Consider the following 23,012-nt stretch of genomic DNA (forward strand, 5'->3'; position numbering starts at 1 on the left):
AATTCTCTTAAGGGCTGGAGAGATGGCTCAGTAGTGATGGCCTATACTATTCTTTCAGAGGACGCAAGATTAGTTCCCTGCTCACAACTGTGCTTCTAACTCAATGCTTCTGGCCTCTGTGGGCACCTGCACACACCCACACAGATACACACAGACTTATGTATAATTAAAGTTTTTTTTTTTTTTTCCGGAGCTGGGGACCGAACCCAGGGCCTTGCGCTTGCTAGGCTAATTAAAGATTTTTAAACTTACTCTCTTGGAACTAAGAATAAAGATAGGGCTATGGAGATAAGAAGTGCTTGCCATATGAGCTTTGGGGCCCGAATTTGATCCCCAGAACTCAGTGTGAAAGAGCCGGGTGTGGTGCTGTGCTCTCGTCGTCGTCCCAGCACTGAGGAGGCAGAAACAGGCCGAGCCCTGAGGCTCCTGGCCTCTGAAGGCTACAGTAACCAGTCAGCTCCGGACCAGTGAGAAAGGCGCTTCTGGGCTCCCTGGGAACCCTCTGTCATGTGCATAAACCTACTTCAAGCACATCCATATAATTAAAAAAATGAATTACATCTTTTAAAAAAATTGTAAGGTGTTGTAACAATCTTCTAGTGGGTTGGCATACCATTAAAAATACTGCTAAACTAATTTAAATGCACCCACTTTTTACTCAATCAACAGTTGGATTTCTAAGAATGTATAAACCCACATTTATTTGTTCAAAACTGCAGATATTTGCAGTATAGCAAAGAATGTTCAGAATAGGATTTCTTGTGAGGGGTTTTAATAAATTTTATGTTTACAGAAAACAAATTAAAAGAAAAACCCAAACACTGTGTGCTATGCAGACTCAGCCTGCGATTCTCCAGTAGACTTGTGTAGAGGAGATAGTCTGGGCTGTGCCCACTCACCGGAAGCGCCTGTTGAAGCACGGCTGAGCTAATGGGCTTACCTGTGAGACTGACTTCACACTTAGCATCTATGCTTCCTCTTATCCCTTTATCAGCAAGTGAAAGCTTTGAAACAAAGGCTCAAGGCATTAAAATTTCTTGTTTCTTGATATTATTTGAGATTTGTAGAAAGCTACATTAAAGACTTATCTTAAATTTTTCTAAAGAATATAAAGAATGGTATTATCAAAAAATTTACATTTGTCGAAGAATTTTATCTTCATGATTTAAATTTATAGGTGCTACAATGCTTTGTCAAATGATGTATACTTGAAGAAGTATGCTTTGAAATCTGTGAAAATTACATCTTTGAAAAATCTATTGGAACATTGGGATGCCATGTAGTTGGCACATGGTAGTTTCCTGGCTTGCTTTCTGTTTCATAGAAACCATTAGCTCTGAGCTAGCATTTTCAGATTATGTTTCCCATCTTCTGACACACTGCATGCAGTCTGAGATTCACAGAGAGTTAATGTCAGTTCTTGAAGTTAGTGGTTTGTTTTAAGATCACAGGACTTTACAAGATTTTCATGGACAAGAAGTTAATGTGTTTTTCAGGAATGTTTCCATCTCTAAAGTGGAACTTTGATACTGAGAATGCTTTAAAAAGAGAGTGTTTGTATAAGTGTTATGTGCAGCTTGTAATTTTGAACATTCATCCCACTGTCGGGAGGCTTTTGCTCCAATAAGAGCTTTGCTGTCTCTTTGCTCCAAGAAGACATGCAATGACATATGACCCTGCCCTCTTGACGGTGCTGATAGTGAGCCTTCAAGAGCATTCAGCAGTTCTCTCTCCCTGCAGACAGACGTGTCACATAGCATTTGTTAGAGCATTTCATTCTCTCACTGTCATTTCTAACAGTCAAAGTTGAGATTCTGGTTCCTAGCAAGGAGGTTTTCTTGTCGTTTTAGGAAGCACTGGTTACGATTCGGCTCCTGGATGTCTTGTGTGAAATGACGTCCAACACTGAGCTGCTCGGCTACCTGCAGGTTTTTCCTGGCCTGATGGAACGCGTGATTGGTGAGTGAGCGAGCACACACAGGGCTTTCAGTTAGGAAATCTTTGATAGTACTCTGTGGTATAAGTTCAAACACAAGCCCTTACCTTTGGTGTTTTCACTTGAGAGTCTTTGAACTTTTTCCTTGGGTGGAATTATAGTGTCATGATCACAGCTGGAGTCACCCAAGCTGAGGCCACCTTGTTCCTTCCCTGCTGTGGAGCTGGAGTCCTGCTTTGCAGTGTGATGACGAAGCAGACCCTTCTGCAAATACCTATGGTGCCACCTCAGAGGAATGTTTGTAGTGAACTGATGATGGGGATTTGCAAATGATAAGGGTGATTTTCATAAGTTTTATTTTATCATGAGTTTTATTTATAAAATCTGGTAATACCTTTTCTCTGGATATACTTCTGAGAACAAATAAGAGTGTTTCACTCACATTATAGATTTACTCTTGAAACAAGAAGCCTTTTCTGATTAAGAAGCCATTATTTGAGGCACTACTGACTTTACTCAAAAGCTGTTTGCAAATTAAGTTCAATAGAACCTTGGTTTGTATGGATACCCAACCCTAGGTTCTACTTGTCAGTGTCCAGTGCTTTCCTTAAGAAAAGGTCAGGCACCTTTTCATGGATGTTAGTATACAAGAAAGATGTCTTTAAACCCACATGTGGTTGAGCTAGCAGTGATCTGTGGAAGTCACTTAGGAGTCCATCCCAGAGTTGTATTTTTTGTTTTTTTCAAGACAGGGTTTCTTTGTATAGCCCTGACTGCCCCAAAACTCACTCTGCTGACCTTGAACTCACAGAGATCCACTTCCCTCTGCCTCCTGAGTGCTGGGATTAAAGGCATGTACTAACAGAGTTCTATTTAGAATGTGATACTTTTAATGATGATCAGATTAAGTTACCAGACAGGGAATCGCTATGAAGTTAGGACAATGTGCATTGCTGTCCATCTCTGCCCAGTGAGCCTCTCCGAGTCCAATGCTTCATGGAAAATTGTCAAAGTGATGTCTGCATTTAATGGGTTTATTCAGAGGATTAAGTAAAATGATATGGAAAATGTATAAATCCCGTTCCTATAGCCTGGCAGACTGTCTGTTTCTTTAGGCTGCTTGGGGTATTCATTGTATATAGCAATATTATTCTTGTGATGTAGCTAAGGTCAATCATGGCTGAGTCTGATTATTTGGCCATTGAGAAAAGTCATTACTGAAACCTGTTGTGATCTATACTTTCTTGACTATGTTATTGCATTAGCTTTTGCATAAATCAATTGAAATTTGTAAGAAAAAAGTAGTTGCAAACTTTTAGCTAAGTTTCCTTTGTGAATAAATAGAAAGCCCAGGTGAGGTTAGTTGCTATGATCAGCATCCTTCAAACTGGGACTAAAAAATTCATGTAAAAGCAAAGAAGCTGTCTGGTTATCGTTACTGCTGCTGTCCTCCTGTCAGTGTGAGGATGAACAGACGCACACCAGGCCAGGGTTCTCCTTAGTCCCCACACGAATCAACATTGAAGAGGCACTGACTATGTTAATCATTAGGTTTGTTTACCGAGAACTTAGATACTGTCTAATTTCTTATGGAAAATGAATTGTACTCTTTTGTTCTAGATGTTTTACGAGTGATTCATTCAGTTGGAAAAGATAGCACGAACATCTTCAGTCCCTCCGACTCTCTAAAAGCAGAGGGTGATATCGAACACATGACTGAAGGGTTTAAGTCTCACCTCATCCGTCTGATTGGAAATCTGTGCTACAAGAATAAAGAAAACCAAGACAAAGTAAGATTATCTCTCGGTGTGCCGCATATAACTATTGAGGATATGCCAGTTACAATTTAGAATACCTTCCCTCTGGGCAGAGGGCATGTAAAATCCTTACTTGAGTTTTAGAGAATCGATTGAAAAGAATATCTATAGGTTAATATGTAGCATGAAATAGAATATTACATATTTCTTCTACACATAACATGGTACGTCATACTTGAAATTTTTACCTCTTAGTGTTTTGTGTGTGTGTGTGTGTGTGTTACATGTATGGGTATAAGACAGTGTAGGCACATGTTTGCCAGTACATGCATGTGAAGTTGGTCCTCTTCTTTAAACATCCATTTTGGAAATCAAGCTTAGGTTGAGAGGCTGTGCATCACGTGCTTATATCTGCCGAGCCATCTGGCCATTCCTGTATGTCATATTCTTTTGCTTCAGGGTCTGTATTTTTATAGTTTTTGCATTGTTTTTCTCCTGAATGTATTTGGGACATTCTCCCTTCTTGTAAATTAGTAGTGTGTGTCTGAAGTCTGTTTATTTAAGACTCTATTATGATGTAGGGAACAGTCCATAAAATAAAAGCAAAAACAAGCCAGGCTTGGAGACAAGTGGATCTCTGTGCAGTTCTAGGCTGGCCAGAGCTGTGTAGTGAGGTCCAGCCTCAAAAGCCGAAGAAAGAACAACAACAACAAAAATGATTAACAGGTTTGGAAAGTTTTCTAGTAATATGCATGTCAGAAACATGGAGCCAAGCATGTTGACAAGACATGTTATCCGTGCCCCAGGAAGGACCAAACAGGTGGTTGGTTCATTACAAGACCAGCCTAGGATGTATAGCAAGACCCCATCTTAAAAAAGAAAGAAAGGGAGGAAGAGGGAGGGAGGGTGGAGGAAGAGAGAGAGAAACCAAAAACCAAAACAAACAAACAAACAAACAAACAAACAACTAAAAACCCAAAACCCAAACTGGCCTTTACTGTAAGGGAAATCTTTGGCTTGTGCATCCTGCATCTGTGGGTGAATAGTGCCCTGACCTAAGTCTTCCGAACTAGGGCTTTGCTCATGTTTCAGTCACATACAAACCTGGCAGGATCCAAGCAGGTAAGCTGTGGGTAAAATAATTACTGAAATCTGAGTTGTCAGACTGCAGAATTTATATTTAAGTCAACTAAAATAAGTGTTCATTAAAAATAGCAAACATACAAATAGCCTCCTTCCGAGGAATATCGTATAATTTCGAGTTCCCACAGCATAGTTTATACAGTGTCTAGCACCCAGAACCTGAGCTACAGGAAAATGTGCTCTATTGTTAAAAGAACTGTCAATCAAAAGAAGCTGAGTGCAACCAGGGATTTTAAAGGAGCAGTTGTGACATTGGATGGTCAATATGTATTATATGAATAAGAAGATACAATAAAAATAGAAACTGTAAGACAGAAAGTTTACCTCAGAGATAGTAGGGAAGCGTGCATCCTTGATTCGATAGTAGAAGTCGTCCTTCTGGAAAAGATGGGGTAAAGACTGAAAGCCCAGAGAGCCTTTGTGATACGTCGCAGTTGCTAACAGCTCTCACTCTGTTACATAGTGGTTGGCTATGTTTTGTCCAGTGTGCGTACAATTGGGATATTCCTCCTCATAGAGCAGGCATTATCTAAGACCTCTGACTCCCTCCTGGAAACTTACTGGTCTGACTTTTGTTAAAGAAAGTTGATGGAGAATAAGACACTACTTTTCCAGTAACCCAAACGCCTTTCTTTCGGTGAGTTCTCTTGTCAGTGATTGCTTTGTTGCTAGTTTGGAGTGGCCTCTTACAGGAACATGATGTAGTAACCCTTCTGCTTATGAAATAGTTCGTAAGAGTCAGCAGCAGGTTGCACCCTAAGTAAATGTGGTGTGTGCCCAAGCGCTATGTGGGGCTCTGGGGCCCACGGGAAGTTGCTGGTGTGTTCTCTCATACAGCAAACACTCTGGAGAGTATGAAGGGTTCATTCTCTGAGTGTGAGAATTCCTCTTCCCCAGTGTCTTTCCTGTGCTAACAAGAGGCCGGAGCCTGAAAGCCTTACTGCCTCCCACCCCCTCTATGTTCTGTAAGCTTCTTTATTCTTGTAGGTCAATCCTGATTCCAGTTGGATAGTAAAAATATATTTTCCTGCAAGGGATAAAGTTCAGTAGCTTTCAACAATTTTCATTACAGTTCTGGGGAAGTGGAAGTTTGGGGACCAGTTCTTTATAATAAGTCACTAATTCCCTGTCTGTTGTATAGGTGGTTTGTTTGGCTTCTATGCAAATTGGAGCCTACGGAGACACTTGGCTTTAGATTTCCAAGACTAGATAAAGACCCCGGGTAGGGGGATTTGTCTCATCTCACTGAAAGCAGAAAGGACCAACATGATATCTTTGTTCAATGTTGTGTGGCTGCACCATGTCTTCCTACAGGTTTGTCAGCCCTAACCTCTGCAGTAGCCTTGCAAAGCAGGTTTTGCTGGGAGCAAAGGAGAGGCTGTCCCCGGGTGTGTTGGCAGAACCCAGAGTAGAATTTAGATTTGCTTTCCTGAGAATTCCCAGGTCTGTTCCTGGTCTCCTGCACTCTAATGTAGACTTCCTGCAGATGCCCAGCCCACAGGCCATCCAACTCGCTGTAAAACTCCCGTGGTTCTTTCATTCCTGTTTGTCTCCGCTTCTCCATCAACCGTGAATGTCCTCAACCTTCAGGCCCTTCTTTGGTTGATGAGTTTGTCTCCTAGGCAGGTTCCACTCTAGGAATGCTGTGAGAATCCCTCTCCTGGGATTCTCTAGGAACAACTATCTCCTCTGTACATTCTCCTAAAAACATACCCAACTATGATCCTGGGGAGTCCATAGCTCACATGGGGAACCAGGGAGTTTTGGGGGCTTACTTTGGGTAAGAGACTACTAATAAGAACAGGGGACTCCAAAGCAGTAGCACCCCAAAATCTTCACCTCGTGTGGATAATGGTTTCCCCAAGGCTTCTTAGATGAGTTCCCTCCAGGTAAGCTTTTCCAGCCTATACACTCTAGCATCTCCAGAAACTACTTGCAATGAAGGCAGAATTTCATACACATAGCTGGGAGACACAGGAGGGTAGGCAGGTCATCTTCCCTCTAGTGACTTTTGTGGGGCTCTTGAAAGCAGGCACAGCTTATGAAAAATGCACTTGATTGCTTAGAGGATTCTGTTGTGTTGTATAAGGAACATCTGGGCATCTTGCCTCTGACCCACCAAGCTATTGGCAACAGGGACTTTGGTAGAATCTTTACACAATGCCTCGTTCCTCTGGAGCCTGCATAGAAGCCTTTTGAGCCCTACCCGATTTCTGCGTGTCATAAAATGGCATTCATTGGAATGCAGTGCCCAGCAGCTGAGTAAGGCACTCCTGTGGCCTTTTGAGTTTCCTGTCTTTTGCATCTGCAGTGGGTCTCTAGAGCCCATGATGACTCTGAAAAAGATTGACAGAAAAATTGTCACCATCAATTTCTAATGGAGAAACCAAGGCTCAGGGAGATTTCAGTACTGAAATTTGAATCAGTTTGAATGTAAGCTTGGTGCTGTATGTTCTGAAGATGACATTGATGTCAGGAGGGGCTAACATATGTGTACTGGTACACAGTCTAATAGTTGTGTTTACAGAGGCCTGTCAGAGAGGATCTGAAAGGTGGCCTTGTATTCTAGGGTGGACATCCCAGAATAGTTCTTTCTGAGCAAAGCTGGACATAGAGTTAGTGGGACGAAGAGTCTCCCTTGGCTTTTGCACCTTTGGACAACCTGCTCGGAAGTGATGGAAGCCAGCACTTCCTGGGTCATGCTGTGGGTCTACTGTTCAGGTTGCTTCCTGAACTGGAAGTGTCTCAACTTCCTTACCACATCCTCCCAACTTCCCCCTTGCTCTGTCTGTTGCTCCACTTACCTGGTGTTCCTTTGTTACAGCTGTAGTGATTAGTTTACTTTTAACCCCTTGTGGACTAGATGGAGAGTGCCTCTGTTTGGGTTTGTATTGTAAGAAGCACATGGCTCTTAACACCTCTGGCTTCTTTGTTAGAATGTGGAATGTATGGTTACTCTTTCTCTTTTCCATTCTTCTGCTTTTTACTATTGTTGTAGCTTCTCTAAGTAAGTGCCTTACTTGAAGAGAAAAAAAGTTTTTTTAATTCTTCTTTTTTTTTTTTTTTTTTCCGGAGCTGGGGACCGAACCCAAGGCCTTGCGCTTGCTAGGCAACGGCTTTACCCCCGGGCTAAATCCCCAACCCCCCAGTTTTTTTAATTCTTAAAGCTAAATGTACTATTTGAAATATCTGGGAAGATGAACCAGTTTATGTACTTCTTTTTGTCCCCAAAGAAAATTGTCACTGACTAAATACGTGCCCTTGTTGCCAAAGGCTCCCTGGCAATGCCGGTCAGCTTCCTTCTTTCCCTCCCGCCACCTTTCCACCTGGTAGCGATTCCCAACGTGGTGCCAGTGCCTGGTGGTCTCCCTGGTGACATATGTGCACACAGCGCTTTCGTTTCATGCATCCGTTCATTTAAAGTCAAGTTGGTACTGTGTGAGGTTAGTGTGCGAGGACAGTGTGACTCTCGGCCTCTGTCCAGGACTGTGCTCTAGGGAAGAGGCTCTTACCATCTGGGACCATACAGGCACATTCGCCCATTGTTTTGCTCATTGTGCTACGTCTTTAAGATTTTACCTGGTAATTTATAAGGGAAGGTTTATCTTTTGTGATCTGTAATTTTTAGTTACAAGTGTAAGTTACACTACAGTGCTATAGGTTTCCAGGTATTTTCAGGCACACATGTTATTTGCTTTGTTCTTAGTCATCCCCTTCCCCATTGCCCTCCTCCACCCCTGCTTTCCTCTTCCCTTCCCTCCTTCCCACAATGGCTCTTTTAAAATCTTTCCTGTCCATATGTGTATGCCGTAGGGTCTTGTGCATGGCAGGCGGACCCTCTACCACTTCAGTTGGCCATAACAATTATCTTAAACACATATTTGTGGTAGGGGCTGGACAGAGCTGGCTTGGCAGGTAAGATTGCACTGCTCTTGTAGAGGACGCAAGTTCTGTTCCCACCACCCATGTTAGGTGGCTCACATCTGCCTGCAGCTCTAGCTCTAGGGGGATTTGACATCCCCCAACCTCCTCAGCACCTCCACTCACACGCACATGATTAAAAAGAAAATAAATCTTTAAAAAGTTGCTGTGTGTTCACTGCCACAATATGGAGTGTGCTCAAGGAGTCGTTTGTAAACAAAGACTAGATGAAAGAAATAACTTTGCCCCTGAAAATTAAAATTCCTTTAAATTCTGAATTTTGAGATAACTTTGAACATCTTTTATGTTTGAGATTCATCTGTTTATTTAGTCAGTGTGCATGTATTTGGGGACATGTATGTCACTGTACATGTGTGAAGGCTCTGTCCTACAGTATAGGTCCTGTGGATTGAATCAGGATGTTGGCTTGGTGGCAAGCGAGTTTACCCGCTAAGCCATCTCAGCAGCCCTATAGGATATTTTGATACATTCTGATTTAGTGTACACCTTAGTTTATGCCCTTTTGTATGGTTCAGTTTAGTGTCTTTTGTATGCAGTGTGGCAAGCCTTTCAGTTTCTCACATCAGAGCAGTCTGGCAGGCCAGTCCTGTACAGTCCCCTCCTGTGTAACACGATTTCAAGCAGGGGGCTTGCTTAGTGCACCAGGAGACTGGAGACTCTTACGGCTTGGACTCCAGTGCCCCAGCTGTTTCAGCGAGGCTGTTTTTCTTAGTTATTGTCCATCAGTGATGACTATTGGTGGGTTGAATAAGGACTGGATTAGAGTGAGCTAATGTCTCCGTTGAGCAGCTGTAGCATAGGCCGGGGTTCCAGAGTCCTTACTGTCTGCCACGAGAAGGGCCACTTTCTGTAGTCTTGTCCTGTGCTAGCATCATGTGAACTTCCCACACTCTTTTCTCTTCTTTTTCTTTTTCTTTTTTCCTTTTGTTTTTCGAGACCAGGTCTTTCTGTGTCCTGGAACACAGGCTGTCCTGAAACTCACTGTCCAGGCTGGCCTTGAATTCAGAGATCCTCCTGCCTCTGCCTCCCCAGTTCTGAAATTAAAGGCCTGCACCACCACCTCTGGGCTCCAATCACTTTTCTCATCCATGTATTCTCAAGCTGCTCTTTTAATGGCTGCTGATCAGCATTGTAAACCTTTGGAAACTTCAGACCAGCCAGAATCAGGTTCTACTCCACTGTGCCTTCCCTTGGTGGTGTTTCCTTTCTACCTTACTCTGCATATGCAATTGGATTCTGTATGTGGATTATCATGGTGTGTATTTCAGTATACATGTGCTTATGTTTTGCTTCTACTTGTCTTTGGTGTGTGAGGATTAACCACCAGCCAGAGACATGTGGAAATTTTGATTATAGCTCCCCTTTACCATAGCAGGCTAGATCTGTTGTCAGCTCTACTGACAACCTCAGACCTCCTTCCTGGCTTCTGCCCCTGTATAACTCTTCCATCAAACTCTTCTACATGTCTGCTGCTGAGCAGTGCATTGTGCCCAGGCTTCCCATGGCTCTTGAGCTGATCATTCTGTAGAGGTGTTGGGTTGCTGAACTGTAAATGCATCTGGACTTCTTTCCAAGTCATGGTGTATGTTTGTCCGTCATGCTGTCTGTCTTCTCAGGGCTCAGCCCCATGACTGTGTGTTCTGCGGCTGCTTTCCTTCCGTCCTTACATTAGGTGGTGGCTTGCAGTAGTGCAGACACACTATAATGTAGTGAGCACAGAGCGGCTCCTCGGCCAGCTGTCCACTGACTATAGGCCATCACTTCTGCTCCCAGCTTCCTTGCTGCAGACGGAGCCCGCTGTACTCACTGTGGGGTCCTGAGGACAGAGTGTGGCTGCATCTGACACACTACTCCGACTCTCCACGGACCTGAGCTTCCCCTCAGGCTGTTGGTGGATAGATGCAGTACATTTCATCATCTCCCAACTACGTGCTGAAAAGTTCTCTTACATTTATTTTTGTGTGGGAGCGGGTAGTATGAGTGTCTGTGTATGCACATTAGGGCATGAGTGTGGAAGTCAGACAACTTACAGGAGTTGGTTTTCTCTTTCCACTATATGGGTTCTGGGTTTTGAACTTAGGTTCTTAGGTTTGGTGGCATTTAAGTTTTGTTTATCCACTGAACCATATTGCTGACCCCATATCTGTCTGTCTGTCTGTCTGTCTGTCTCATATATATATGTTTGTAGATAACGTGTCATAAGAATTTACTAAGTGTAAAGTAATCTTGATACTTGTCTTTCTAGGTGAGGCCTGTTTGAGGAAGTAGTGAAGGAAGTAAGAGAATTTGTTTTGGGATGAGAGCACTTTTTTTTCTTGTCAGGTCTACCACAAATGCTTTTCTAGTTGAATTTTTTTCTTGGCATTATTCACTGAAGAGGAGAAGTATTTTCTATATTTATTCCACAGTGTGTTCTAGGACAGTCTGAGAGTATGGGAACCCCTACCCGCACATACATTAAATGGACATTTAAATAGTGAACAGACAAACAAAAGACAGCTTTTGTAAGTCAGGTCTTCCTTTCCCCGTGCGGGTTCTACAAGTGGAGTTCATCAGGCACAAGCAGGAGCCCTTACCCCTTGAGCCACCAGCCCTGGAGGAAATTTTCAGTCTCAGGTCTGTGTCCTCTTGCCTGCACTGTGTGCTCTCAGAGTTACAGCTTATTGATTTGATGATTGAGTGTATAGACAAGATCTGGCTCGCTTCGAATTCCACTTCTTTGTAATATAATCCAAGTTCAAGAAATATGTCAAAATTCATAAATCAAGCTGTCACCATTAGTTTCTTGAACTTAAAGTTCCTGCTACAGAAAGTGAAATTAAAATTCCTATCTTGAGGACACACAGAGAGATTTAGTCTGTTGCAGCTGGACTGGCTTTTTAAAGGCACAGAGGAAGGCGGCAGTGGCAGCTCCATGGTGGAACATCTGCCCGGCCTGTGTAGGGCCTACATGCAGTCCCTAATAACTGCCACAAAAGTTAAAGCACCAAGGATGCTTCATTGTTCGACTTCAGGACGCCTGCCTCCTTTTCTGTTTTGTAAGAGGAGTAGTGAGCTTGTACTTGTGTGGGAGGGGCATGGCATTCCTTAAAGGGGACACTTACAGGAGCAGCGGGAGCCATCCGCCATCCGTTGCTCTTCCTGCTGCAGGCCCAGGGCCTATGCTTTGTGTTTCCTCAGGACACTCTGTTGCCAGTCAGTCAAGCTGCTGAGCTCCAGGTTCAGTGAGAAAACCTGCGGGAGAAAACGAGGTGGAGAGGGATTGAGGACTCCTGATGCTACTGATGCTAACGTCCAGCCTCCTCATGTGCACTTGCAGCAGGGCTGGCTTATAGCGTGTTTAGTTCACTCTTGCAGCACCTCAGAGTTAAGAGGATGAGTTATTTAACATGCGCGTGTGCGCACACGCACGCACGCACACACAGGCACAAAGCGGCATGGATCTAGAGTCCTGTTTGCCCTTGATAGGAAGAAAATGGTAGTTCTTGGTGACTATAGCCATTCTTTCTTCCTGTGTTCCCCTTGCACAGTCTGTGCACGTGTTCGTACCTTGCTCAGTTAGTCTCTAGGGTTTAACAGAATTTCAATTCAGCTTTTATAGAAAAAAAATTAGGAGTAAAACATTAGCATATGATCTGGGGAATTTTACTAACAAAAATAATTAAAAACTCATTTCAAAGTGACTGGGGACATTCTTGAGTGCATATCAATTTGTCAGTGTGCAAGAGAAGGCAGAGGCAAGCAGACAGAAATGGAAGGATTACTGCTGCAGTGTGTGGGGTTTCTTTTTTCCTACTGCAAAGGAATCGGATTCGTATTTACCGTCTGCTGGCAGGGGATCTGGTTTGGGCATGTCAGCTTTGGTGGATGAGTGCATGTTTCACATTTCTGCCGCATGTCACAATCTAATGAAAACCCAAGTGTTTCTATCTCTGCAGCCATCATTAGTTTGGGAAAATGACAAAGTTTTTATTTCAAGTGTTAAACTAGCTCCTTCCATTTCTGAGGGGGCTGAAAAGGTGGAACTGTCTCGCATACATCTGAAATGTTGTCAGTCTTTGGCGTGGTTAATCGTTTGCTTTTCCTGGCAGCAAAGGATCAGAGTTACATTCTATAAATATTAAAAAAAAAAATCTATCTCGAAGTAATTACCTGGCACCCCTTCCTTTTAAAAGCTTATCTTATCTTGGTAGAATTAATTTTATACCACCTTATTCTAGTAGAAGAGTGGCATTGAGTGTCCCATGCTGTGACGTTTAACTCAAATCTATGTCACTGCTATGTAGTGGTTGGAATGAGGCCATTTCTCTTCTGTTCTCCAGATAGGACCTGCCGTGCTGTTCTGTCATCATGGTAGAAACTTGTAGTTTAGCTCAAGTATGCATTTGCCATCTGCCATGCACCAACTGGTGTTCTAGACGGTGAGAATGTAGAGATGGGTTTGGCATAGTGCCCTCTTAAGGAACTCATGTGCACAGGGAGACAGATGTAAAAACTTGCCATTTAAGTGAGTTCGTGAGGCTAGCTGGAGATTGCGTGTCTGCGGTGTGTACCAGAGAGATGGGAAGACTCCACCGAGTTCAGGACAAGCCCTGTGTCTATGTGAGCAGATGAGGGAAGCAGGGGATGGGCAGCCTGCTGTGGGCTGGCCTCCCTCGGAAGGGGAGTGCAGATGCCTGTGAAGCTGGCTCGTGGCTCAGCACTGGATTTTGCCAGGTGACCTCTGCACTCAGCTGCCAGAGCTGAGTGTGAGGACCGTTGCAGCCTTTGGAGATTATTGGAGATTTCATTTCCGAACCTTGTGCTGTTTTTAAGATGGACTTTGATTGTGCTACCTTCTTACATTTGCTTTTAGTTATTTAAGACGATTTTATTTGCTCTAGAAGATTGGTGTTTCCCTAGGCCCTGTACACCATTTTTCTCATTTTTTTTGTATATCTCTGTCCTTGTCCCTTTTCACCACCCTCCTCTCCTCTTCTCCATCTCTTCAGTGGACTTTCTTCTAGTGATGTATGGGGTTTTAATTTGCTCCTGCCCTGTGGGATTGGTTTCTCTAAACATGGAGGACCCATGGCTCCTGTCTTGTAAGCTTATCCTCAAACTGTGCTTTGCTTCTGTCTCCATCTCCTGACGTCATAGAAGGTCTCGCCACCTCTCACCAATCTTAGCATTGGTCAGGATTCTAAGCCTACGCTGACAACAGACTTTGGACCTTCGTGCGGCAGCTGATTCCTGCTCTCTGCCTGCACACATCTCAGCAAACTAGCCCCGTCGAACTGGCAGCCTGTGAGCTCCAGAATTGTACTCTCCTTGTCACTGGCCCACTGAAGACCTTTGAGCCACCCCTTCGTCTTCTGCAGACCTTATCCCAGTTACATTCTCATACTTCTCACTTCCTATCTGCAGTTTCATTTCTGACTTCTCAGGATGATGCAGATGCCCATCCAAGGGTGAACAGAAGAACGTATCCCCCAGTCTCGCAGGAGCTACTGAGAGCAGCTATGAGCCAGGGGCCTGTATTTCAGTATTCAGTATTTTCACTGAACTTTCCTTGATTGCCTGTTTCTTGTACATTGTCTTCCCTTTAGCACAGTGCAAGGAAACTGAATTGTACAGAAAAAAAAAAACAGTTTAAATTCTATTTTTTTCTCACTGGGCAGCCCTTCACATGTTTAACTTTTGAGTTTTACCTCATCTAGAAAGAAGAGGTGATTTTCCTGAGCTCGTGTTTGTTGTGAGGACTAAGTCTCATTAATCCAGTAACACCAGTAGCAATCTTGTACAGGTGTCTCTAGTGCTGTACTCCAGTGTGCTCCTGTGGTTACAGCACGGCTCTCTGTAGCCTGTGTTCCTCACAAGCCTGAATTCAACTGTCATTTGGCCTTTCTCAGTTTAACATGTGGGAACCATCTTCTCAGTGCCTCCTTGGTGGCTGCTGGTTGGTTCTCTTCCCTCAGCCCTGTGCTTTGTTCAACAGAGTCACTGGCTCTTGAGCAGGCAGCGCCCACACAGGATACCAATAGTGCAGAGGCTAAGATCCATGCCAGTTTCTTCTCTGCGTGTGAGCGCTTCCATGTCCTCCCCCACAGTGTGGAGTGACTAGCTTTCTCAGGTCAGTCAGTTTCCTGGTGCCCAGCAAGGCTTGGTGCCAGGCTCTGTAAAGAAAATGGCTCCTTTGCTGCTATGTGTAGCACCCAAAGCAAATCTCCTGTCCTCCTTTGTGTGCCTGCACAGTGCTGGCAAAACCCAGGCAGAGTGAGCTGCTCATGCAAGTAAGCAAAGGCCTGCTGCTGTTTCGCCATCGTCTCCATGTTTTCATTGTCTAGCTCTGATTTCCTTTAGTTCAAATTTGTGTGAAAATGCTGCCACACCTTGATTGAGAAACATTTCAAGCCTTAATCATTCTTTTATGTATTTGTGTGAAAGCATTTCTAATCTTTTCTTAACACTAAACTCTGATGCAGACGCTAGGAGAGCAAGAGGGAACAGAGAAGCCAGACATGATGTTGTGTTCTCTGTCCCTTCCACTTGCTGTCTGCCTTCATCTCAGCCATTCCTAAATGAAGGTGTAGAGGGGCTGTCGTTGCCATAGTAACCAAATACCCCATAACTCTTTATCCCACTAATAGTAATAATGTGTATGCATTTGGAAGTTCTGTATTTCTTTTCAGGAGAAGTATTAACTTAGATACTCAGATTGACAAGCCTTACCTGTTGAGCCTTAGTCAGGATCTTGCAGAGGTTAGTTACCTCCAAACTGAAACTCTGTAGTGTCAGACCCAGCGGCACGGTGAGCATGTGCCTGGCACCCCATGAGCCCATGCTTTCATCAGTGTAGTTATCTCCATGGTACTTTTTTTTTTTTTTTCGGAGCTGGGGACCGAACCCAGGGCCTTGCGCTTGCTAGGCAAGCACTCTACCACTGAGCTAAATCCCCAACCCCCCCATGGTACTTTTGGGGGTGGGCACTATTAGCCCATCTTAATTTGCAAACTCAGGTGTGTAGACATTAAAAAACTTGCCTGGGTCTCATAGAGTTAGTGGTAGAGGACACCAGAATCTCGTCAGACTGGCTTTGATCATACACTGAGTTTCCTTAGCTGTCAGCCCTGGCATGACCACGACTCAGGAGTTGTTTCTGGCACATGATTATCCAGGGTTGTTGGTCTTATAGTTTTCTATGGTATGATCATAGATTTGTTTTATATCTGTAAATGTATGTAGGATAACCCTCTTCTTTCAGCTATAGGAGTTCTAGTGGCTTTTGTAAATTAAGCATGGATTCCCTTGGGTTTCCAGACTATTTTAAATTAAGTGATGTTGTATGCAGTCTTGAAACATTGCCTTTCCAAAAAAGAAATGTTGATTAAAAGAAAATATATCAACACATTCACACAAACTTAGTGGACGGTTGTTTTTAATCATTTAAGGAAAATGAACTAAAATGAGCACACAAAACAATTGTGACAGAATGGCAGGCACCTCTTAAGGCTGCTTCTATCTTCTAATTGTAGTTCTCAGATGTAGGCTGCTTTGAGGTGTGGCCATCACTGTGTGGATGGAGGTCTCACAGTTTATCTATGTGTGTGTGTGGTGGGGGTGTTTATATTTCTTGTATCAGTGACATCTTACATTACACATCCTGCCACAGGCTCCGCTTGGCTCATGCTACTCTTGGACATTTCAGTAATAAGTTTAATGCGAAACTAATTTCTGGGAACGATTCATCACTATTTGCTTAGTAATATAACTAGTGACAAAGTCAAATTTACCTGCTGGAAAAATCCAGGAGGAAATGTTTAAATTAAGTCAGTGGTCTGCAGAGTCAGGGACAAGAGGATCTGAGCTAAGATTCATTTTCTTTAATCCCCTCCGTACCTGTGATCTGTGGCGGATCTACCTGAGGAATAGAGTCAGGGCGAGAATTTCCGATGACCTCCAGGACACCTCCTTCACACAGTTGTGAGTGACTGTCCTTTGCAGCTGCAGCCTAGGACAGCCAGCCAGAGGGGCAGTGGAGGAGGAACAAGGGGAAGGCTGAATTGGCCTGCGGTTGAAGGGTGTTGACAGGAAAAATCTGACTAGTAGGCCAGGCAGGCCGCAGGATGGGGGAGGGGGGGCATGCTCCGTACCTGCTGTGATTGCCGCTCTGGAAAACTCTGGAAACCTTGACGGGTGCCCTCTGCTCTCCCTCCCCTCAGAGGAAATAAACGGGAACTTCAGCACTAGTTGGTTTTAACAGTGAGTGGTTAATGTTTGCCTCCCTAACCCCCACCTTCCATGTTGTTCCCCCTCCCTGGAACAGCTGGTTTGTTGGGCATCCTGGCCTAAATTCAAAATTCTGCTGTTGCCCCTTGAGGCTTCTAGAAGTGGGGAGTAGGGGATGATTTGTTGAGAACTTGGAGAGTGTCAGAAAAAAAATCCTTTTTGTCTTTTTAAAATATTGTTTTTAATCTTGAGAAATCATTTCTAGCCATTTTAGAAGATAAAATAGCAGTCAGGCTCACTCTCAGTGTGTTAGCTACACGTTACACACCTGCTGACCTGAGTTCAATCCTCAGAACCCACCTGATATGGAAGGTGAGACTCTGACAAGTTTTCCTTTGACCTTTACACACTTTCCAATGACAGACATGTGAACGTCTACATCCACATAATAAATACATTTCACAAACTAGAAGTATATTAGTGCACATAATGGCTAATCTTGGTTGTCACCTTAACACTCCTGGGTAGAGGGACCCTGAATGTGGACTTGTCTCCATCAGATTGGTCTATGGGCATTTCTGTGAGGTATTTTTTGATTGTTGATGCAGTGCTATCCCTAGGCACTGGGCCTGAGCTAAATAAAAAGGTGGCTGAACTTGAGTCTGGAGAGCAAGCCAGTGAGCAACATTCCTCTGCGGTCTGGTCCGTCCTGCAGTTTCTGTCTTTTTGAGCCCCTGCCCTGGATTCGTTGGATAACGGACTGTAACTTGTGAGGTGAAATTAACCCTTTTCTCCTCAACTTGCTTTAGTCATGGTATTTATCACAGCAACAGAAATCAGACTAAAACAGTGCAGCAATAGAAAATACAGAGGAGTCTTTCTAGGTGACGTGACATTTGGTACTCGGTACTATTTGGTATTCCCTGCTAATGACTGTGTGTACGACTCAGCTTCTACTTACTAGAGAAATAAGCTCTGGCTCCACGCCGTCAAGTGAGTTCATCATTTTAGCCTATACTGAGATGATTTCTACCATGTATACTGATTTTAATTTTGTTGAATTTGTTAAAGAGGAACAAAGTTGCACCTTTGTGATCGACACACAAATTCAAATTTCAGTTGCTACTTACCCAGTCTATATAGCAATGACTGACATAGCAATACGTTGCTGGCAGGAACCAGGGCTTAGTAAGCCTGGGCTGCAGTCAGGTGCCCCTGTGCTTCCTCTACAGCCTGCCCTGATGCTGTCCCTCCCATGCCCTGGTCTGGCCTTTCTAACCTCCGAGGAAGGACCATAGCTCCCTGACTAGGCCTGTGCACGCTTGGGTCATTTGTGCCCATCACGGCATCTGCCTGGGACACTGCTTTCCCTGTTGTAGCAGGTGTGCTAGCCATTTCAGACAGAACTGAAGACAGTTTTAGGAAACTGCATTTGTAGCCTGAGATGTTCACCCACCCTGGTGATGTGCTTGGACTAAAATGCACCTTTATTTAAAATTCAAAATGTCAGATTCAGATTATGGAGCACAGCAGTTTGTTTCCAGGTTCCTTTTGTGGTATTTACTGTGCTAATCTACAACTCTTAGAATGTGCGGTGAGTGCCAGGTTTTCTGCTCTGACAGCGATCTCTGAGGGTTGCTTTTAGTTGGGTTGCAGGTGTTCATTTAAACACAGTGGCCGTGTGCTTGTGTGTGCATGCGCACACCCCAGACAGTGCCAGAAGCTGTAATTTAAAGGCGAGCGGGCAGAGGAGTATGTAATGTTTTTATCTTCCGGGCAGGATCCTGATGTACAGCTTCATGTGACATCTCGTTTTTTAAAAGCCTGAGGCATCTGTAATCTTTATAGCAAGAATTCTAGCGCTCCGTTTTGCATTCCAGGCTTACTGTCTATCCTGCTCCGTAAATATATGGCTCTTGTGGACTTATAAATCATGACAGTAGGACTCATATCCAAAAAGAAGAGATTTAAATCTTTACAGAGTTTCTAAGATTTAATGTAACTTAGGCCTTACTCTGCCTCAGAAGTAACATTCTTATTCAAAGACAGCATGCCTTTGATAGTAACTTTAAAAACATATTTCCAGAGAAGGAAATATTTAAGAGCGTAGTCAACACCAAACTTTGTGCAAAGTCTGGAGGAAGGAAATAAGACAGGTAATTGCCTGTAAACAGCTCACGGCCTGGAGGAGAACATGAGAAGCTAAAGATCCGAAATCTGTATGACTGCAGCCACTTCCCCACCCACTGCGCCTGTGCGGCACTAGGCTAGGGAAGGCTCCTGCAGGCAGCGGGTGTCACACAGGCTTCTGGATGTGTGGTATTAAAGAATGCTGTCCTCAGGCCAGAGTCACCAGATGTCCACAAGTCCTTCTCAGTTCCTTCTTGCTCTCCCCACCTTCATGGGAGCTCACCGTTGGGGAGGGGCTTCACTTCCATGAGCATGAGACCAGTGGGAATATACAGCAGTTATTAGAATATGTGCTGTGTTCTCCCTCCCCTCCCTTTCCTCTCTTTCCTTTCCTGGACCTTCTCTTCCCCTGTCCCTTCTACCCTTCCCCTCCTCTCCCCTCTCCTTCCCTGCTCTCTAAAAGGGGCTGGGATCCGTTGCCCATACCTAGTGGTCCTGGCTTCTTTAGTGGCTCCTTTTAGGGAACTTTAAGCCATAGGACTTTTCCACCTGTGGATAATGTTCTTGTCCTTGTCCTGTTTTTATTGATCTGTCCTGTAGGCTGGGTGTGTCTATGTGCGGGCCCTCACTAACATGGTGCTCTTGTGTTATGCACATGTGAGAATTTTCAAGGTCACGGTAACTGTTCTGTTCTGCACTCTGTTCTGTGATTCAGTAGACATTCGAGGGCCCGCATTGTGACAGATGTTCCAGTACACCCCATGGTTCTCAGGCTGAGTGGTATACTGAGTGGTATACTGAGTGGTATACTGCCACTTATCCTAAGGTAGCTTGTGATTTGCTGTGGGACATGGTGTAAGGTGAGGGTGGCTAGCACTGACACTGGTTAGTAGTCACAGCAGTGAGAATACCCGTTCTTAGTGCTGCTGCCTGTGTTCCAGGCGCCAGAATGGCAGCAGTACCCACTCACTTCCTGTAAACAGGTAGTTTCTCCAGGGTACAAAATAGGAGACTGAGGGCCTGAGACGACAGGAACAAGCCACCCTATTAGAAGCCACTTACATTTGTATGGATAGTTTCTTTCTGCTGTGTAATGCCACCTCCAATAGCCCACTAGACGGAGAAGAGCCACCATGTCAAGGAGCTATCTGGAATGTGGCTGCAGATGTCTGCATGAGGAAGAGGGTTGGCAGTATAGGGTAGGATGCGGGATAGATTTCAGACAGAGTTGGGAAAAGCAGGCAACATTTCTTTCTTGGATGGGCCAGTGTTGTGAGAATGCCTTCCTTGACATAATGTTGTACCCCACGCTGTGAGATTCCAGCAACCAAGCATGACTACCAGTAAGTTTACTGAGCTGACTTAAAGCACATGGGGAGGAGTTGTGCGTACAGAGTGCATGACCCCAGAGCAGCTGCAAGGGAAAGTCCTGACCCAGCACAGATGATAGTTCCCTAAAGCCACATAGAGGGAGCCCAGCTTCAGTTAGTCTCCTCCAGCCCTGTACTTTAACACTAAAACCATGACACCTTGGTCAAATTTGCATGCAAATCACTGGAAGAAAAGGCTGGGTTCTCAGGTGAGGATCCAGAGACGCACCCCACCCCTTCTGTTGTGGCGACAGCAGCAGTAACCAAGCTCAGTCTTGGACTACCAAGCAGGCACAGCTGACCTGATACAATGGTGGCTGTTCTGCTCAGAGAATTATAATCTACAACAGCCAAAGGGAACAGCTGGCCTTAGGAGAAGTGGTTACCTTCCCACGTGTTTTTGTAGGCTACCTCAGTATTAGATGCTTTTGTATTTGTGGTTTTGAAATCTGAGTACCTGGCCTTTAAAGATTGTAAGTCTCCTTTGTCCCCCTGCCCCCACCCTGAGCTTCAGCACAGTGCCTGCCGAGGTTAGTTCTGTCTTTGTGTTTGTTTGTGAGTTTCCTATGTGTGTAATGTGCTTGGATCAAATGCACTCCCTGTTCCTCCCATATTCTCCTTTCCTCGCCGTGCCTCTCAATTTCATGTGTTCATTTTTAAAACACCCACTAAGCCCAGTTAGTGCTGCCAGTGTTAATGGTATAAGGGGCTGCAGCCCTGAAGAAAAACTATTTTCCCCTCTCCCAGAAGCCTTCAGTTGATAGCATCTCCTCAGCTAAGAGTGGGACTTTGTGATACCACCATCCCCTTCTTGGTTGTCCTGGGATTTTGTCTGTTGTGATCTTATCTCATGCATGTCCTCACATTTGCTGTTAGTCCATGTGTGTGCAGGAGCTCTGTCATATCCAGAAAACAATTTTGCTGTGGTCGCCCTCGGTCTCTGTCTCTTAACAGCCCCTTCCCCTTCCTCAGTGATCTGTGAATCTTGGCATGTAGGGGTGTGATATGAATGTCCCATTTAGGGCTGACCACTCCACACTCTGTTCTTACACAGGTTGACCTATTCTGACTGTTTTAATCTTCTATTGTCTGCCACAAAACAACCCTACCCCCCGTGGGCCTTCCATGCTGGTTGAGAGAGGCCCCAATCTCTGAGTGCATCCTAAGTTCTTAGGGGGCAGTTTACTGCTGTGTTCATTTAGCAGGACAGGAGTAAGTTCTCCTCTCAGACTTGTAACCATGGGCAAGTGCGTATTCTTTACCATTGTTCTGTGTTAAACTTTTCCAACATTTCATGTGACACTTGCTCTTACTTTATTTTAGTTTTTTATTTCTCTGTGTTCTTTATTGGAAAATTAGGTATGAAAGTGGTGACTGATTAAATTGTAATAATGATATATTAAGATACAGAATGCTTTAAAAAAAAGAAAAGAAACTAAAGGTAAATGTAGCAAAATCCAGTTTGTTGTAGGACATAGTTTTAGTCTCCCTCCTGACTAGGGTGCTTGATATAATCCTTTTAAATCGTGTACCTTTCCCCACTTTGCCTAGTCATTATTAATAATAACATAAAAACCTTTAAAGTCAAACCCCAGGGAATAGCAAGATTTGGTTGCTCAACATAAATAGCCTTTAACTCCTTCAAAAGTTTAGGCTTTGGCGGTAGAGATATTATCCCAGTGTCTGCTCCAACAGGAGAGGCTGATTTACATTTGATCAGGTTGACACTGTTTGTACTTAAATGGATTAGAGTGTAATCTGGCTTTTAAAAACCACGTCTGTCTGGATGCTGTGAGGATATGGTCCCACCTTAAGTGGTGAGTGGACCTGGCAGGCTCGTTAGAGTTCTGACTCCCAGGTTCTGAGTTCATAGCATTTCCTGTTTAGATGCATGCATTTTTACCTCATTTTATGGCTTAAATGAGCTGAACCCCAAAACTCAGTTGTAAAAAGGTAATAATTTACTTACATCAATTAAAGAAAAATGAACATCTTAAAGTTATAGGTAAAAAGAGAACTGATTTCCTCTGTCCTGTGCTACCTTTTAATAGCATGGTATTTTGAAGCTGGTCTTGTAATTCTTTTCCATGTCTCTCCAGACAAGCCTGGGTTTCTTTCTTGAGGGGCCAGTTCCTCAGTTTGACTCAGGGTGGCGTGCAAGCTTTAATGACTATCTCCTGAGCTCCCGGAAGAAGGGGCTGTTTCTTACTTATCTTTACTGTGATAGGTAACAGAGAAAGCAGGTTTTTTTAATTTGTTTTTTTGTTTGTTTGTTTGTTTTGTTTTGTTTTTCAGTGGGAAGCAAATGCAGAGATCCATTGGGCTACTGTGTGTTTTGCTTAATATTGACTGACTTAGCCAGAATCAGAATGTACCTTGAATTTATTGATCCATATTGGATAACGTCTACTGTCTTTCAGGTCAGGGTTCTTACTTGTTCTCAATCTGGCCCAAGAAAGACTGGGCCAGAGCTGTATTTCAAGGCTATAGTGAGAAAACAGGATTCCAGAACAGGACCTGTTGCCT

General features: G+C 44.0%; 1 protein-coding gene across 1 annotated transcript in view; it reads left to right on the forward strand.

Annotated features, from left to right (window-relative positions):
• Atxn10 (ataxin 10) overlaps positions 1-23,012 on the forward strand; it is a 122,122-nt gene that overhangs the window by 51,585 nt on the left and 47,525 nt on the right. Inside the window, exons 8-9 of the mRNA XM_032919020.1 lie at positions 1,851-1,959; positions 3,557-3,726. Of these exons, the coding sequence (XP_032774911.1) occupies positions 1,851-1,959; positions 3,557-3,726 (279 nt within the window). The remainder of the gene's footprint in view (positions 1-1,850; positions 1,960-3,556; positions 3,727-23,012) is intronic.

Source organism: Rattus rattus, chromosome 1 (genome assembly GCF_011064425.1).
Source record: "Rattus rattus isolate New Zealand chromosome 1, Rrattus_CSIRO_v1, whole genome shotgun sequence".
NCBI classification, from domain to species: Eukaryota; Metazoa; Chordata; class Mammalia; order Rodentia; family Muridae; genus Rattus; species Rattus rattus.